General features: G+C 34.3%; 1 protein-coding gene across 1 annotated transcript in view; it reads left to right on the plus strand.

Moving 5' to 3' along the window:
- Positions 1 to 18,196, plus strand: part of LOC147063227 (uncharacterized) — a 103,857-nt gene extending 85,661 nt beyond the window's left edge. Inside the window, exons 5-10 of the mRNA XM_085959756.1 lie at positions 8,367 to 8,526; positions 9,179 to 9,347; positions 9,470 to 9,547; positions 10,577 to 10,694; positions 14,627 to 14,802; positions 15,946 to 18,196. Coding sequence (XP_085815882.1) covers positions 8,367 to 8,526; positions 9,179 to 9,347; positions 9,470 to 9,547; positions 10,577 to 10,694; positions 14,627 to 14,802; positions 15,946 to 16,165 — 921 coding nt within the window. The 3' untranslated portion in view covers positions 16,166 to 18,196. The remainder of the gene's footprint in view (positions 1 to 8,366; positions 8,527 to 9,178; positions 9,348 to 9,469; positions 9,548 to 10,576; positions 10,695 to 14,626; positions 14,803 to 15,945) is intronic.
- Positions 18,197 to 18,734: the final 538 nt, after the last annotated feature.

An 18,734-nucleotide genomic window follows, 5' to 3' on the forward strand; every position in this document is an offset into this window, starting at 1 on the left:
TACTATGGAGCCTTCGTCACTGATAAATACACATTGTAAACAGAGCTTCGTATCCCATTGCGAACAAAAGAGATAGATCTAAAAGTATAAGTGAAAAAGAGACACCTACTCAATTGAGAGAAAGAGATATGAAAGTAAGTGGTGCGATCAAGACAGTATTATGACCAGCCTTCTTGTAGGTAGTAAGAATGTATAGAACTATAGTCATGATTGTAATTAACTTTGATGCCGTTTCGATCATTTTATAGATAAAACAAATGGTAAATGATGATGAAACATTGTTATATTTATCTATGTTGCTGTTATAAGCATTTCTTTTTTATCTATTGTAATATTGTCAATCTCGTGCGAAAGTATATTAGTCTATACTCATACCAGTAGCGCACCCAGGGGGGGGGGCCAGGGGGCCTTGGCCCCCCCCAAAATATGAAAATCATCAGAATGATTTTACACATTGAAATCGAAAGCCAATAAACTATACCTTGGGCTTAGACAAACAACACGGCAAAAAATGATTTGTAATTCTCCAGCACCCTTTTTAGTAAAATTTCTTAGATTTTAATTTCTAACACAAAAATTTCGAAACACTGATGTCAGGTTTTTTTAGAAACCCGTTCCCTAATGAAATTCTCGGTGTCCACCCGAATCCTGGAGTGATATAGGTGATGGCTGGGGAGGGTTGACAGGGCTCTAGCCTGGGGGCCCGGGCTGTGGGGGGCCGGCGTATCGGGTTGACCAGATAAGTGAGATAAACACACATCATCACAACATTTTAAATTATATAATTGTCCAATATATTTTCAGATTATTATGTGTCGATACTCGACAGCTCCATTATTAAAGTAGATGTATTGAAAATCGCCAATAATTCACTGTATAAGTACCCTCAATTTGAAGTAAAACACAATTTAAAAAATGTTAATGTAGTGTTTTACACTGTCTTTAATCTAAGCGGTGGATAGGGGGCCCGTCAAATATCCTAGCCTAGTGGTCGGCAAACTCATTAGTCAATAGAGCCAAATATCAACAGTACAGCGATTGAGATTTCTTTTGAGAGCCAAATTTCTTAAACTGAAATTATATGCGTAGGTAGTAAGTAGGTACACTGCTAATTTACTTAATAAACTTTAGGCCAAGTTTTAAGTCCTAATTAAATTATAGGTAGGTACACTGAATAAAACTGAATATCATACGTAAGAATGATCTTATAAAATTAAATTGTATGTCAGGTATCCATAAAATTGAATCATAACAATGACTGACAAACTTAATGTGAATAATGGATGTGGATAAGTCAGGTTCGTATGTTGTTGATTTAATTTTAAGCACGATTCCAGGTTCTCATCAATAAATCGATTTCTCAATATTTATTCTTGATTTCCTCTCTTGGAAATCTTTTTACTAACCACAAAACTTGCAATATTAACATTGTTGAAAGATTTTATTCAGTACCTAATTAAATACAGAACTTTATTTTTCTTGACTCTTCTCCTCAGCTGCTTTCTTCCTTGCATCATCGACAGAATATTTAGCGCAAAATTACGAGTTTTTAGTTGTAGTATCTCTCTAAATTTGAATGCGCTAATTTTTCCCAACATATAAATAAAGGTCGGTAAGCCATTTAAGCTTTGAATAAACGCGAAGTCTCGGTCTATTCAACATTACATTTACGGTTATCCTCTTCCATTTTCTTTGCGTCTTCTTTGTAGCCATGTCAAATATGGCAGAGAGCATCTGTGGCAGAGCCGCACTCAAGGGGCCAAAAAGCCGCAGTTTGCCGACCACTGCCCTAGCCTGAGGGCCCGTTTCAGGATGTGGGGGCCATGGTGTAGGTACACCGAGTGCAATAGACAAAAGACCGATAAACGAGATATTAGGCTGTGTTGTATTGAGTAGGTTGTGTATAATTTAAAAGCAATAATACTTTTTTTGTCCATTTTTAATTAATATGTTGAAACCTCAATATTAAAAAACCAAAAATCTGCGATAAACATTCGGCGAAAAGAACGACTACACCCACTACGGTGGTGGTGTAAATCAAAAGAATATTTTTTTCGGTGGAATTCGACATAAATATTGTAGCTCTCTAGACTAGTATTACCCAAACTTTGTGTACCCCTTCTATAATTTTCGTAACACTGAGTACTCCTCGTCAAAGAAAAATGCATATAAGTACTTTAATAACAATCAAAATATATTCCTTTTGTAGTACATAAACAAAATAATAATAAACGAAAAATAAAATTCATTCATAATAAAATATAAATAAAAGTTATATTATAAAAAATAACATTCATTATAAACCATGAGAAGGATGAAATTATTTATGTTAAAACGACAGATCATCATAATTTGGATCCCTGGTTATTAATTTTAATCTGAGATGCCGTTCCACACCCTAAGGCTGTTCCTTTTTTTGACTTAATGTCTACAAATGCTGAAAAAGCAATTTCACATATATGAAGTTGAAAAAGGAAATGTATTTCAGGAATTTCTCTGTTAAAACTGGATACACATGTTGCATTTGCAACCTAAATGATGTTTAAGTACACTCCTTATATTTATTTTGCAAGAATCCGTCTGAAGCTAATAATTCCAACAATTGCACTTCTTCCGCATGCGATAAACCTTCAAGCATGGATGTTGTATTAATGCTTGTTGCACCAGGCGTAGCCATAACCCGGTGCAGTGCGTACCCCCACCAAACTCTTCCCGTACCCCAGGGGGTATGCGTACCACACTTTGGGAAACACTGCTCTAGACCAAGCGGGTAGCACAGCCGATATTATTTAAGTAATGTTTCAGCATACTAGGTTCACATGTTCAGCATGGTCGCTGTTCACTTCCAATCCGCCAGTCGCTGATGACACGCTCAACGGTTACCGCCACTATGCCTCCAATTTAATAGAAACTAGGAGAAACTGTACAAATATATCGCCGTGTATTGTGAAATTATGTAAAAATATTTATATGAAGAAGAAAAAGAGCCTATGGGACTAATTTCCATTCTCCTCCTTCGGCCCCCCCCCAATAATAAATCCTGGGTGCGCCACTGTAATCAACTATAATTGTATATATATTCAATAACAATAGTAGATTCCATCAAAGATTCCGTTTGACCAAGCACATAGACACAGTGACGTCTTTAGGTAAAGTGCCGCCCTAAAGCAGAATAAAATAATGCAACCCCTTCCATTAATATTCTAAAATTGCACGGCTAATTTAGTTAATACTGCATATCGAAGGGTTGCCAGAGTAAACGTTTTATAACTTTGCACTTTTTTGCACTCTTTACTATACTGATAAGCCTCTTTGCGTAATTACCTCGCATAAAATTAGATCAAATGATATTTACTTGTATTAATATAATATATTATTTACTAATAAATAAATAGACAAACAATACATGTAAAAAAAAAATTTTTAGAATATTTTAAATCATTTTCATCCTAGAGCTGGAGTGCAAAGTTATGAAGCATATACTCTATCAGGGAACTCTGAGTGTGGACATTTGCGACTAAATTAGAAAGCCGATACATTAACAACGACTGGTCCTACTTTTTCCGCCCCTCTCGTTGTTATCTATGGATGACCTGTCATTGTTCTATAGAGTGCTCATACTGACGCGTCTGTCGTGTTCACACAGGGAATGGTTTGATTTGAATAGATAAGTTACATGATAAATAATACACTAGAATTAACACACCTTTTACAAATGTAATGCATAGATCAATGCTACATATTTTTTGGAAATCGATATTACCAACGGTTTTTGTGTGAAATACTAGTCTGACTTTGACCTGGTGATGAATTACAGGAATGTATATTATTTATAAATAACACTGATAGTTAATATATTTTGATTTGAGATGTTTGTATAATTCAATTTGAAACGAGAAAGGGCGAATCAATATGTCAAGCAATCTGGGATCTGATTTTGACAACTAAACAGTGGACCGCTCGTTGCTTGTGCAAAAAGATATGCTCAGGCTTTATTAATCTAAAGACGGTGCTGGTGTGGAGTAACAGGCAACCGATCGCGAGTGTGGAAGAATATGTGATAAAATTAAACACGACGTGTCAAGAATGTCACACGTCAAATACTGACAACTGCTCTCGGTGTATGCATTGACGCTCATTCAATATTGGTGTATTGAAGGTTGCATCACACACTATTGCATGTCTATAATGTTTGGTTCATTTTCGTAGGACACTCACACATTCAAAAACCTGCTTCAAAATGTAATGTATTGGGGAATAGACTATCGGAATGATATTTATTAATCTATTCTGTGATATGAACTATGTATCATCATCGGCCGGGGTCAATCCACTGCTAGATGAAGGCCTCCCCAAGCTTCTTCCAACTCTCTCGGTCCTGTGTCTTTCGCTGCCACGTATTTCCGCCGAACTTTACCAGTTCGTCAATCCAGCGGCTTTTAGGGCGACCCTGTGGCCGTTTCGTAGTATGTATCTATATCATGATAAGATTTTAATTGAATTATACAAAGGACTTTTACTTGAGGTATATCCAAATATAGTTAAAAACGCTTCTTTATTTGGAAGTACCTATATTTGTGAAAAAACATTTTCTACAATGAGCATTAATAAATCAAACTTAAGATCAAAATTAACAGACAACCATATCGCATCTATTTTGCGTATTCACACCACAAAATTTGAGCTTAGATTACAGTATTTAGTTTCAAACAAACAAAAATATTGCATAAATCGGTGTGTGTACTTAAGTTATTCTTCTTTGGCGTCTAAACAAAAACAAAACTTGTAATAACCTAGATTCTTCGGCTAGCTCTGGTGTGGTGATTTAGAATCAGGTTCACAAAATAAATAAAAGTGTTTCTTTGGTTCATCGAACTATCTATATTTCAAAGTATTACGCAACCAGAATGCATTATAAATTATAAAAATTATGTGTTACATCGCGGCTGGTCACACGCAAAAAATACACTCTGATCTGTTTTCCTAAACGCGCCAATATAAGTATAACTTCAAAAAAAAGCATCGCCTGGGTTGTATGAGTGCCTAGACATTTTCCAGTGCTTTTATAAGAATGTAGACTAAAGTAAATAGTATCATGACACCTACTTTTGTATTTCATAAACCATCATCTACTACCTACACTATACAGGGATTTTATAAGAACCTAATACATTCGCCTAGTATGAAAATATCTTTATTCATTATTTAAATTTAGTAAGAATGCGAAAATTCTAAAAGAAATTACCATGGTAACTATTAAACAATAATAAAAACGAATTGTCTTTATTTGATTATAAAGCAATATATACCTACATAAGTTTATGAGTGCCTAATACTTTTTTTCCAGTGCACCGATAATATTTGAAAAATAGAACATTATGATGGTTTTATATTTCGTTCACAAACAATCTACCTTATCTATATTATGAAAGCCTAATACATTTTTTTTAAATATGGAATATCAATATTAATTTTAGCGTAGTAATAAATAGGTGAAAATTGTAGAATGCATTGTCATTTCTTCATAAACAATCTACCTGCAGGATCTTATGCGAGCCTGATACATTTTTTTCAAAATATGCGATATGAATATTATTTTAAGATAGGTGAAAATTTTAGAAGACATTGCCATTTTTTTAAAAACAATCTACCTGCAGGGTTATATGCGAGCCTGATACTTTTTTTTCAAAATATGCGATATGAATATTATTTTAAGATAGGTGAAAATTTTAGAAGACATTGCAATTTTTTTAAAAACAATCTACCTGCAGGGTTCTATGCGAGCCTGATACATTTTTTTCAAAATATGCGATATGAATATTATTTTAAGATAGTTGAAAATTTTAGAAGACATTGCCATTTTTTTAAAAAGAATCTACCTGCAGCGTTCTATGCGAGCCTAATACATTTTTTTCAAAATATGCGATATGAATATTATTTTAAGATAGTGAAAATTTTAGAAGACATTGACATTTCTTCATAAACAATCTACCTGCAGGATCTTATGGCACCCCCCAAACATGAAAATTATCAGGATGATTTTAAACATTGAAATTGAAAGCCAATAAACTATACCTTTGGGCTTAGAAAAATAAAAACACGGCAAAAAAATGATTTGTAATAATTCTCCGGCACCCTTTTTAGAAAAATTTCTTAGATCTTAATTTCTAACACAGCAATTTCGATACACTAATGTCAGGTTTTTTTAGAAAACCAATCCCTAATGGAACTGTCAAAAAATTCTCGGTGTCCACCCGAATTCCGGAGTAGGTCATTGCTGGGGAGGGCTGACAGGGCTCTAGCCTGGGGGCCCGGGCTGTGGGGGGGCCCGGCTAGTCGGGTTGACCAGATAAGTGAGATAAACACACATCATAAATTAGCTTTAATAGTAAAAAAGTCGAACACTTTCAATTACTTATATAATTGTGCTATATATTTTTTGATTATTATGTGTCGATACTCGACAGCTCCATTATTAAAGTAGATGTATTAAAAATCGCCAATAATTCACTGTATAAGTAATTTAATTGTATAATTAAGTTTTAATTTGAACTAAAACACAATTTGAAAAACGTTAATGTAGTGTTTCACACTGCTTTTAATCTTAGCGGTAGGTAGGGGGCCCGCTAAATATCCTAGCCTGAGGGCCCGTTTCTGGATGTGGGGACCATTGTATAGGTACACCGATTGCAATAGACAAAAGATCGATAAACGAGAAATTAGGCTGTGAAGAAGGAAAAGAGCCTATGGGACTAATTTACATTCTCCTCCTTGGGCCCCCCCAATATTAAATCCTGGGTGCGCCACTGACTCATACGGTAGCTGAAAGTGACATCACCGGAACAGACAGAATTTATTAGTATCGTCAAGGGAAGGTTAAGTTGGAGGTTATACTTGTAGATGATATTCGCTTGACATGCTCTTTGATCCACTGTAGTACAATCTAATTACTAATAAAATAATAAAAACTCGGAAGATACATACCTATGAGAGCATAGCTATGAAGTATAGAGATTTTTTACCAGTAAACTTTACTGTGCCAGTACCCCACAACTATACATTGATGGTCTAATGTCAATACCCCATATCTGACCTATATGACGAAAATAACTTTGATGTACCTACTAAAAACAACAAAAATACTGCCCATCGACTGCGAAATTCCCATCTCTGTAGTTATTTTAACAAAAATGATACAGCCATTTTAGTAATTTCCTCTATCTGAACATTCCAGGAATATGCCTGTAATAGCCCGTATCTTGCCTCTAAGCTGTCAAGCGTGTTGCATGACATGTGTTGAATTCAGCTTCAAAATGTCACTTTCGAATTATTTAAAAGGTAAAACCGTAAGTAATATAACAAATTTGGATGTTTATCTTTATATATAATATGTCACATTTTATTGGATGTTATCATTATATCAGGCGTTATGTGCTTAGCTTTACCACTTTTTACGTTATGGGCTAATGGCATGCTATGCAGTTACAACAAGAGTGTGAACTATTAACAGTCAGATCATCATCATCAGCCTGAATCTATCCACTGCTAGATGTAAGCGTCTTCAAGCTGTTTCCACTTCTCTCGGTCCTGTGCGTTGCTCCGTAGATTCCGTAGATTTTTATCATTTCATTGATCCAGCGGCTTTTAGGTCTACCTTGCGGACGTTTTTTACCTCTTGGATACCACTGGATGACTAAATTTGTCCAACGATTGTCTCTTCTCTGAGCTGTGTTCCAGTCCATCTCCATTTTAGGTTTTTAATGAACTCTATTACATCGCAAACCCTTCTCAGTCTCTCCTTAACATTCAGATATGGGATATTAAATATTTACCTTTTTTTAGCTTCCTACACAATTTGTAAAAAGTCACTTATGGGATATTAACATTAGGCCATCAACATATTTCTGCATCTATTCTTCTGACCAAACACAGACGTCTTGTACCAGTGAATGGGTTAAAAATGGCATTTCTCTCATTGCTACAATTTATAAAACTTCTATGAAAAAGGAACCTGTATATTATATGAAAGGCTGATATAAAGCTGCACTGACATTAAAACGCCTTGCATTGATGCTAGAAATCTCAAAGAGCGTTTTTGCAATGAACATTATCTTTTCATTATCATTTATATGAAAAATATCATACACTACAGCAAGTATGTAGGTAATCAAAGCAATATTGTCAACTACAGGCCACCATTTTCATTGAATATACAAACAATATATTTAGCGCTGTCAACACGAAAAATAAAGATATTTATTTTAATTATATTTATTTTTAAAGTTGTTACCAATTCAACAGTTCCGAAAATGTTAATTAGTCAAATACTTTGAGTTTCGAACTACATGCATGTATATCTCTTTCAGTTGTGTTTGGAAGAAGAAGATGTGTGGCGGGGCGCTCTTGGATGGGCAAAGCATCAAGCTGGCGTCACTCAACCGACAGCTCACTGGGCCGAAGAAGAAAGAGCAAGAGTCTGCCAGCATCTTGCTCCCCTGATGGCCCATGTTCGTCTACTTTTGATTGGTACGGCATAAAAATATTTTTTCAATATTCTTATATCTCCTTCCACTTTTCTCGTTCCATAGATCTTCACTGTTAAGTACTTCTGCGGAAGCTTATTAGTTAATCGATCCAATTAGGGCTGCATTTGTTCAGTGATTATACACTTGCCGAGTGGCATGTCAGACTCATTGTCATATCATGTGCTGGTAACCTCTATCACAATACCTACTCTTGTTGTTATTTCTGTGTTATGCCCAACATCCACCTTTCCATACATAACTCATAATTTTTGGATTTCCTGTATATTAATGATACATGTGTCACATGTATAATATGTAGCAGTCAGACATTGGTTGAATAGTTTACGCTTTAGACACAATGAGAGGTCACTTTTGAAGATACTATCCACATGCCCAAATGTATTCTTTGCCAGTTTGTTACTGCGTGGCTAGTAATTTGACTTTAAAGTTAGACGAGATAACTCGCGAAATTTGTATGTGCGGCCTGTTGATCACAGCCTCATAAAGCGAGAAAACTCGCTAAAGGCATAGAACCGGTTAAATACAATGAGTATACTGAAATATGTAATTATACCATAATACGCCTGATGAACTGGATCAAAATGAAATTATTATTAATGGAAGTATGTTTCTAAATAAAATGTATTTTTTAGATAGTCAAGTGTTTGCTGAAGAGGTAGAACCGACTGGAGCAGTGGCGATGGAAGTGTCTTTGGAGCGTTACCGAAGAGCTGCCCTGCGCGGGGCCGGAGGAGGGCCACCACCTCCGGGAACCAGAGCCCGTAATCCACACACCGATCATGATAAAAGACTGCAACCAAGGTTAATATTTTCTCAAATAATCATCATTATTCACTATGAAACATTGATATTTTAAATTGCGAATACCTACACAATATCTATCTATAATACCGAAAATAATAAATCTAAATAATTTGTTACAGGTTATCATTGCATCTATATCCCGGTTCTGTCATTTTGCAACATGAGAGAAGTCCTCTACAAAGCATTCTTAATAACTGGTTAGTATTAAATATTTTTACACCCGCTATGTACACAAAACCGTATTGTTCAGGGGATAAAAATATAACTATAAAGTAACTAAACCAATGCACATACACAATCATTTTGTTCATAACTCAACGCACACTACTGCAAAGATTGATATAAAATGAAATGTAATTTCGACAGTCCACATCATACAAAATGCGCACTTTAATAAAATAACATCATTTCGCTATTTTCGATGAACTGTATAAATTTTCCTGGAAATATGTATAGCAACTTTTGCATGTTTGTCTGTAAATTTCACATTTTTTTTGCCATTCACAGCAGAATAAAAAAAAGGTTACCTAGTAATGATTAAGTTAACTGTAAGTCATGTCATATTGCAGATTCATTGGTAGCAAACTTGTGCCTGTCTTGCATTGGTCTTAAAATCTAAAGGAAGTACCTATTTCTTATACAATGAATTAACATTATATCTCATTTACACATGCATGGATTTACTGCTGATAGTACGTATTATCGTGGCCATAACAAGAAAACACATGTGTAAACATGTATTATCGTACAAGTTGCAAGATTGCATGCATGGATCGAAAAAGTTTAGAAGCTTCTGAAATTTCACCCGATAGTTGGAATTTGCATTACGTATGCGCATGTGCAGTAGAACGGTCGTGCCAAACCTGTGCACTATTACTAGTAAACAGATATTATCGTGATATTTTAATTTACACATTATTGGTGCCAGTAAATCTAAGCACATGTACAGGCACTATTATTCACACATCACATAAAATCGTAAGTAACATTACGAAAACCAATGCAAGGTATCAATGACCAGCCATGATTTTCCTTTTTATTTACAAAAAATGTTGCAAACGCGAAGAATACAATTTTTTTTATAGTTTGGTAGGTAGGTAGGTACCGATAATTCAACCATACTAACAATGTTCTCGATTTACTGTCAAATGCTAGATTGTAGTACTCTTCAACCTTTTTGGTTTGTAGCTTTGTTAATTATATTGTGGTTTTTTATATATTTTCAGGTATGGTGTACCCAAACAGACATGGCGGCTTGTTTTCCGAGCGTCATCTCACGCATTTTCAGCTGCTGCCTTTCATGCACACTGCGATGGAGTTGCGCCAACAATGATTGTTGTTATGGTTAGCTATATCCATTTTTCAACATCCTTATTTCACAAACTAGAAAAAACAACGTTTTACACATTGACTGTCTGGTCCCATTGTCTGTATCGTAAAAATATCATATTAATTCGGAGCGAAATAGAAAAATTTCTATTCTTATCCGACTCAATTGGACTATTATAATCAATGACATATTAAATGGACAACTCACTTCATACCGGCGCGCACGAGAAATTGTGCATGAAAGTCATTCACAGATGTATAGGTAGATGTCACGTGACCATATGATGTATCCATTTCCATTATGCGATACAAGCTTCGAGAATTTATAGTAATACAACCTTTATTGTAATGGCGTATTAGTGTCATGACTCATTGCGTCGGTTACTTACGACTTCTCGGAGATTAGACGCAAGTGAGCCCAGCGCATCACAGGCGACTGTCCAATAGTTTCTGTCATTCAATTGCATTGAATAAACATTATCTTAAAATGGCATTTTATAAATAATAAATAATACTAACACATGAAAAGTGATATCCCATCTTTCTTGGAGTGTTTAGTAGATTTTTTTTACAATTTTTAACTAGGCACATTGGCATTTTGTAACACAATAATAACGGTGGAGTCGAAACCTGACAGTCAGAAATTTTGTATGGGCAGACCCAGCGGTGTCGCCAGACCGCTTGCAAGCAGAATGTTCATTTGAGCGTAGGATACCGATATTAAAATATGAATTTCGCCATCCGGCAGACCCGACACAAAGTGAGTGTCATTTTATTTTCAATATGCTTCGTCCAATTATTCATTGACTATAATAGTCAACGACTCTCTCCAAAGGCTTTGACATGGACCACCCAATGCTACGATGACACTACCACCGTAAGATCAGATGTTTGGCTTTATAATTGTTGCTTGGGTGTTATTGATTATTTGAATAATGCACAATAATAATTAGAAACAAAATGTAGTAAATTAGTTTGATTTGCGTTTTAAGTTTTATAAGTGTTTTAAAAACAAGCTTTTTGTTAATTCTACGATATTTGTTATTGTGGAGCGAGTTCAAAAGAAAGTTTTGAGACTCCTTTATTTGAGGTTGTATGGATGTATCCGTGGCTTTATCCAACTGGCTTCCTCTTAGGTATGCTTACATACTGGAGCTTAAACACTAGATGATATTTATATGTGGCCATGTATTTTTTCCGACTTACGCGATGACAATGAGAATTCTGCCATTCTTGGTAATATTGACCTGTGTCACTGATAAGTCTCTTAGAAATCGGGAGCATCAGTTATTTGTTCTCTTAAGGTGCAGAACTAACCTGCCATTGGTAATGCCAATTGGGAGGGCAATAACTCCGTTCAACCCAAATGACATTATTAATGGACAACGCACTCAGTACAGTAGCTAGCAAGTAAATTCGCGCATAGCGACATTCGCACATGTATAGGTAGACGTCATGCAATTTCTATTATGCAATATCACGCATCGGGAATTTATAGCAATATCACCTTTATTGTAAATGGCTTTAGAACCAATGACATTATTAATGGACGACGCACTCAATACAGTAGTTAGCAAGTAAATTTGCGCATTCGCATGTATAGGTAGACGTCACGCAATTTCCATTATGCGATATCACGCATCGGGAATTTATAGCAATATGACCTTTATTCTAATGGCGTTAGAGCAGTGTTTCTAATGTCAATGTTCATTTGAGCGAACCCGTTCGAACCGAACCATTTGGCAGACCCAACAAAAAGCATCAGGAATTTATAGCAATATCACCTTTATTGTAATGGCGTTAGAACAGATTATGCCATTCGGCAGACCCGACAAAAAAGTGAGTGTCATTTTTTTTCCAGATGATTCGTCCATATTAATGTCATTAGTTCAACCAAATCACTTCGGATATTGACATATTCCACCTGCGTAAGGATGAGTACAGGCGGGCATTGTTTTATAAATTTTCAAAATAGGGTCTGCTAAAGACTGCTAAGCTCATTTGTACTGCCTTGTATCTAATTTATAATTTTTGTATTTACAATTTTCTACTGTTTAATAACTTATATCACTTTTATAACTGATCAATTTATTTTTTCATATAATAGATAAGTACTGTTTTAATAATATTTCTTCGTTTCTAAATGTCATATTGTGAACGTCTTAAATTACTAATTTGTAATGTTCACTTTATGTCAAAATAAATAAATGAAATTTGAAATTTTGAAAAAAAATTTAAATACCGAACATTTTCTCATGGTCTGCATATATTCTTTAAAACATGTTTGCCTAGCCCTTCCTTCTCACACGACAATGGTATTGTGAGTGGAGAATTACAAGGTTCCAAGTGTTTGTCCTTGGTGAAACAAAAGTAACAATAAGGCAGCTTAGAATACGTGGGTTTGTTTTCTCAAGGACGAACACTTAGAACTTTGTAGTATTAGCCTCGCTATAAAGTCTATAAAGAACGAAATAAATAATATGTAGTAGACAACAAGGCGAGGAAAAAAACATTTTAGTTCTTATAACATTTTTTAATACCAGCAACATCAACATAGGTATCTGAATTGTCACATGATAGTTTTATATGATTGACGATTGCTCACAGCAGTCGTTGTGAATCTGTAACTCATTTTCTGTTCATGTAATTTATCTAATAATAATTAATAAGCATGATATCATAATTATAGTGCAAAAGTTCTTAATTTGCCTGTTTGAATCATTTAAATACGAACGTAAGTCATAGCGTCAATTTCATTCGTTCTGATTGATTAGTTCATTCGAATCACGGGCAATAGAATATCTCCTCGAACGTGTTCACAGAGAACGCTCTGACTCGCTCCTGTGTTAAAAAAGTTTACAAATGACATTCGCTAAGTGGAAATGTAGCCTTTAAGCCATGCCATCATGAGTCAGTCATGACTAGGGAATCCAATCCCGAGCCAAATTTTTGATCCCGGGATTTCGGGATTACAATTTGACGATCCCGGGATTGGCATTTTTTCGATAGTTTTTATAAAATTTTTATATATACAAAAAACATTGATAAAATCGGTCAACAATTAATAAATAAATAATTTATACTATTTAAGACATTTATTGTTAATATTGTGCACGTTCAATCTTGGAAATACATAGGTGTAATGGAGTAAATAATATTGTAATATAAATGATAACGTGAGAGTAAAACAGTTATATTTATTTATGAAAAGATAACAAATACAAATACAAGTTCAATTAAAATAAAAAATAACATATTGTGTTGACAATAAATACAAGCTAACATGAAGTGTTAGTTTTTTTAGTTTTTTCTGATGTTGTTACGATTGCGCAAGGCAGCAAAAAATGGTTATTTATTATCCGGTGATTCCCCTGTGATCAGTGGGTCTCCAGAATAGCATTTTCTGGTAGAAACGTCTAACTAAATGTTTCTTGATTTATTTATTCTATTTCTCAAATTAATATCACAAAAGTGCGAAACATTGTTTTCTTTCCAATCTTTCTCATTTTTATTAATTTATTTGAAAAAATAAAATGAATTGGTAACACATGGGTAATAAATCAAACTTCATTCAAACTCAGTTTATTTCTAATGTAGTTAAATGTTATTAAAAGTATTTTTTCTGTTATATTTTCGTTTTTATTTTATTTTCCATAAAAATTGATAAAAAAATCAATCCCGAAAGTTTCAAGATTATGTTTACCAATCCCGGGATTCATAAGTATCGAAAATAGTTCGGGATCCCTAGTCATGACGGATATGCGTAGAAGATTGTGTTAAACCAATTAATAGGCAACTCCTGACTTTGTATGTTTTTAATGAGTCGTACATGAATGTCGCTTATCTAATCAGAACCATACTTATAAAAGAAAAGAAAATGACTACATATCAATATATTATTATCTCAGTATTGTCTAATATTGAATGTGTTTCTTCTGTTTTAATAGGGTAGTCGAGGAGATGTGTGTGGCGGTTTCAGCGACGTGGCTTGGCACAAGACTAGCCATAAAGGAGGTTACATTCCTTCCGATAAGGCATTCCTTTTCTCCCTGCACGGCAACTCTGATTCGCCCGCAAAGTACAACATTGTTAAGAAACCTTACGCCATCTGTTATCACCCAGAGTAAGTTATAAATATCTATTATCTCATTCTTATCGGCTCATCATAAAACCTCCTCATTGGTAATGCGATCAGTTCAGGATGTCTTCATGGTACGCCGGTATAAATACATCTCGAAAGCCTTCAGTCTTTTTATTGTCCGTTCCTTTAACGTTCAGGCATTGACTCCGTAGACCATAAACGGTTACGATATACGACGTGATCGCCCTCCATGGAGTGTCTCAATTTTAGAAGAGATGTTTCATTATTCAATTGTACTCATTGCCATCTCAATCCTGATCTAAATCTCATATTCTGCTATACTATTATTTTGTATCAATATTATTTTAGCTGTTATTATTATGAGACACACAGTCTTAAGGTGAAGCCTTTACTGAGCCTTTTTTAAAGAGGCACCTTGCGGAAAAATACAAAGCTTGCAATTTGAGATTTTTTTTGATAATTTACAATTTAAACTGTATTAATTAATAAATATGTATCTGAAAACATTAAAAAGAAAAATATTTTTTATTTGAAGTCAAAGATAAACTGGTTGAATCGGACCGCATCTTATTATTACATATATTTTATGGTCATATTTATTATTAAAATTTAGTTTATTAAGTTTTTTAAGCATCGCCTAAGAGATTTTTGACTAATTCATAGTTTTAATATTTTTTATATCTATTTTAAAAAACATCGATTTTTATAAAAAATATAAATGTGTATAACTTGAAATCCTTTTTATTTATGACCCGTATGAGTTGCTCCGTCGGAGGAGGGCCTTCATCCCAAAATATTATTGATATTGTATCTATGACAGTTCTATAGTTGACAACACTGCTCTTAATGCTCTTTTGTTCCTTTTATGAAATCTTACATTTTGTTTTTGATCCTATTGATTGTTTTTTCTCTAGTCACTGTAACAAAATATACGTAATAGCCTGTTTTACACATGTGTGGATTGACTGCTGACAGAACGTATTACATAATAAGAACACGACCATAATAATAAAATGCAAATTTAAACACTTATTGTTGTGATAGGAAAGATTTAAACTTCACACATTGAAAGATATTTGAAAATATGTAAAATATTGTTCTCCTGAAGCTTTCATAAAATATATATACAAATGTAATTAAAAATCGATATTCTATTTGTTCTAGATGTGGCCCCATATTTGGCGCAGGGGCAGACCTGTTGATTTCGCACAATTGCAACACTAACATGGAGAGTTATTCCAACCTGCCTCATTCTTACGATGGAGATTGCGCGAGTTCAGCCAGCCTCATGGGAGATTACAACTTCACTGTTGTCAATTATGAAGTGTTCACTATTGAATCGACACACCCACCTAAAGGCCTCAAACATGAACGATACCAATAAAGCCTTCTGCATCGATCTTCATGTCAGTATCCAAAGTGATTCATTTTCAAGAATATATCATCAGTTAATTGATAATTCCATGGTTACGCTAGTATTTTATAGTTCCACTGAATATTTCCTGTGAAAAATATGTGATAATTCTCAAAGACATTATGTAATGATCAAACTATCTCAATAAATAGACTCGTATGGCGACAGAGTGTAAAGAGGATCAAAAAAAAGGTAATTACATAAGCCAGCAATAGCCATAATAGTAATGATATGCATAAACAGTTTCTATTTACACCAAAACTTTCAGACCGTCAGTCTCAGTGATCAGATGTCAACAATATTACCTGTATTCTGTATTGCTTAGATCTTGCATAATCGGATGTAAAACAGGTGGTTGCTACTGATCATTCAAGGAAGAATAGAAGAGCATAGGAATACTGGTGGAGGAAAGGTTTTCTGGTTAGATAACTCGTCTGTATGGTAAAATTGAAGAACAGAACCATTGTTTACAGTAACGTCCCGTGGGAGTAGGCAAGTCATGTGTTTCTTAGAGCCAGCACATTATAAAGGGCGGCAAACAAAGAAACATTTGAGAGTAGTGACGGTTTTCCACGAAGTAGATGATTCATAAAAAAACGGTGACATCTAAGTTTAAAAAATAATAGAAGCATTAAAAATCCTGGTAACCTAACGTATTATTCTTATTTTTTATATTGTAAAACGTGCAACCTAATAGCCAATAGCGGCTTATCACACAGTAAACATTTTCACAATACCTCAGATCTCCGCATACTTAACCTTTTCTATGCCTCGCGATATTACTATGTCAGTATCTGACAGGCCGCAGATATTTAACGACACATGTTGTATGTAGATCAAAGTTCTTACTATAATCGCTGTAATACTGATAATTTGTAGCTTAGTATTTCATAATTATTCAAACAGATGTCACTGTGTGTTTAATTTGTTAGGCTATGCAAATCAATCGACAGTGGCTAGTAATTTGAGTTCAAAGTCGAACGAGATAACTCGCAAAATTTGTATGTGCGATCACGGCCTCATGGAGCGAGATAACTCGCTGAAGGCATAGAACCGGTTAAAAATATTTCGTGGAAAAGCTTTAATCCTTAGTAGATGATAACTTGGTAATAGAATAGGTCGATAGACACCCAAACAAAATTGCATACAACTTGAGACTATAAAAATGAAAGTGGATGGTATTTTAAGTCTGCCTTAAACCGGCACTTTGATTAGGGATGTCACTGATTGTTTAAAACAGCTGTATCAAGGGTGAAAGTAGCCTCGATGTTGTATAATCTGCGATAGGAAAAGAAGAAGAATAATCAAATCTAGAAGGAATTTTCCTTGCTCAAACCCATTGTAGTTACTCAATCTGGTCCTGTATTATCTGGTGTGACCGAATAGTTTGTTAAGGTTTTTCAGCCAAGAAGTTGTTCGACCTACAGACTTTTGATATTGTATAGATTTTACTTTTAAGAAATGGATGGATATTTATGTATTATTTTATTATAGAAGTTAGTGAAGTTATCTTGTAATCTTGCCTACATAGGATGTTAATAGATGAATATTGTATGTTTTTACAAATTGTGTAGGTAACTAGATCCGTGATTGGAAAGCTTTTGACACATAAGAGCCAAATATAATTGGCACAACAATTTAAATACTTATTTTCAAGTACCATATAGATAATATATATTTACATGATGGCGTACAACTTTGGAGATTGGTTATAATTATCAGTGTAAAGAGTGAAAGAGGAAGAATACCCGCAAGATAAAATCGTGCCTACGTTCTGTAGGTAGATCATTTAGAACAGTGATCACCAAACAGTCGCTCGCAAGCTACCGGTAGCTCGCGTAGGATATTTTGTCATAATTATAAATTTGCCTCACAAATTTTATTATTTGACTCCGAAATGAAATGAAGGCATTGTTTTGTACTAACTACTTATGTGAATCAACGTTTTCCACTATGAAGGTGGACTCACAGATGTACATCTTGATAATTATTGACAAGGTACTCGCCAAGAATTGAAAAAAATGTGACGAAAGTGAATGCCATTCTTTTCACTATTTATTTTTACTTTTACGCACACGTATTCAAGATATTTTTCAAGTATCTAAGCATTTTATGTTTTATTAGAAGTCCGATGTCCTAATTTATATTAAGTAATATAATAATATTGTGTATGGTACGATAAAGGACGATGATAAAAAATTATAAAGAAGGAAGAATATGTATAAGTAGTAGCTCACCAGACATTTTCAATTTCTGAAATTAGCTCATATCCTTATTGAGTTTGGAGACCACTGATTTAGAATAACCCAAATGTGTTATGAAATCGGATTGCATTTTTTATTCTCCAAATTTTAATATGAAGTACATATCGAGAAATATAAATTTGAAGCTGCCGTAACCCCTTTGGTTAAGTACAACAATTTCATTTCAATAGTGTGCATATCAATATTAAATAGAGAAAAAAATTATAGGTCAATAACGGTAGAATAGTTACACTATTTAGAAATTCTAGAAACCTTCACAGAAAAGATTCCCTCAG

This window comes from Rhyacophila brunnea, unplaced genomic scaffold, assembly GCF_057557595.1.
Source record: "Rhyacophila brunnea isolate RB1 unplaced genomic scaffold, BYU_Rbru_1.0 scaffold_9, whole genome shotgun sequence".
In the NCBI taxonomy this organism is placed as follows: domain Eukaryota; kingdom Metazoa; phylum Arthropoda; class Insecta; order Trichoptera; family Rhyacophilidae; genus Rhyacophila; species Rhyacophila brunnea.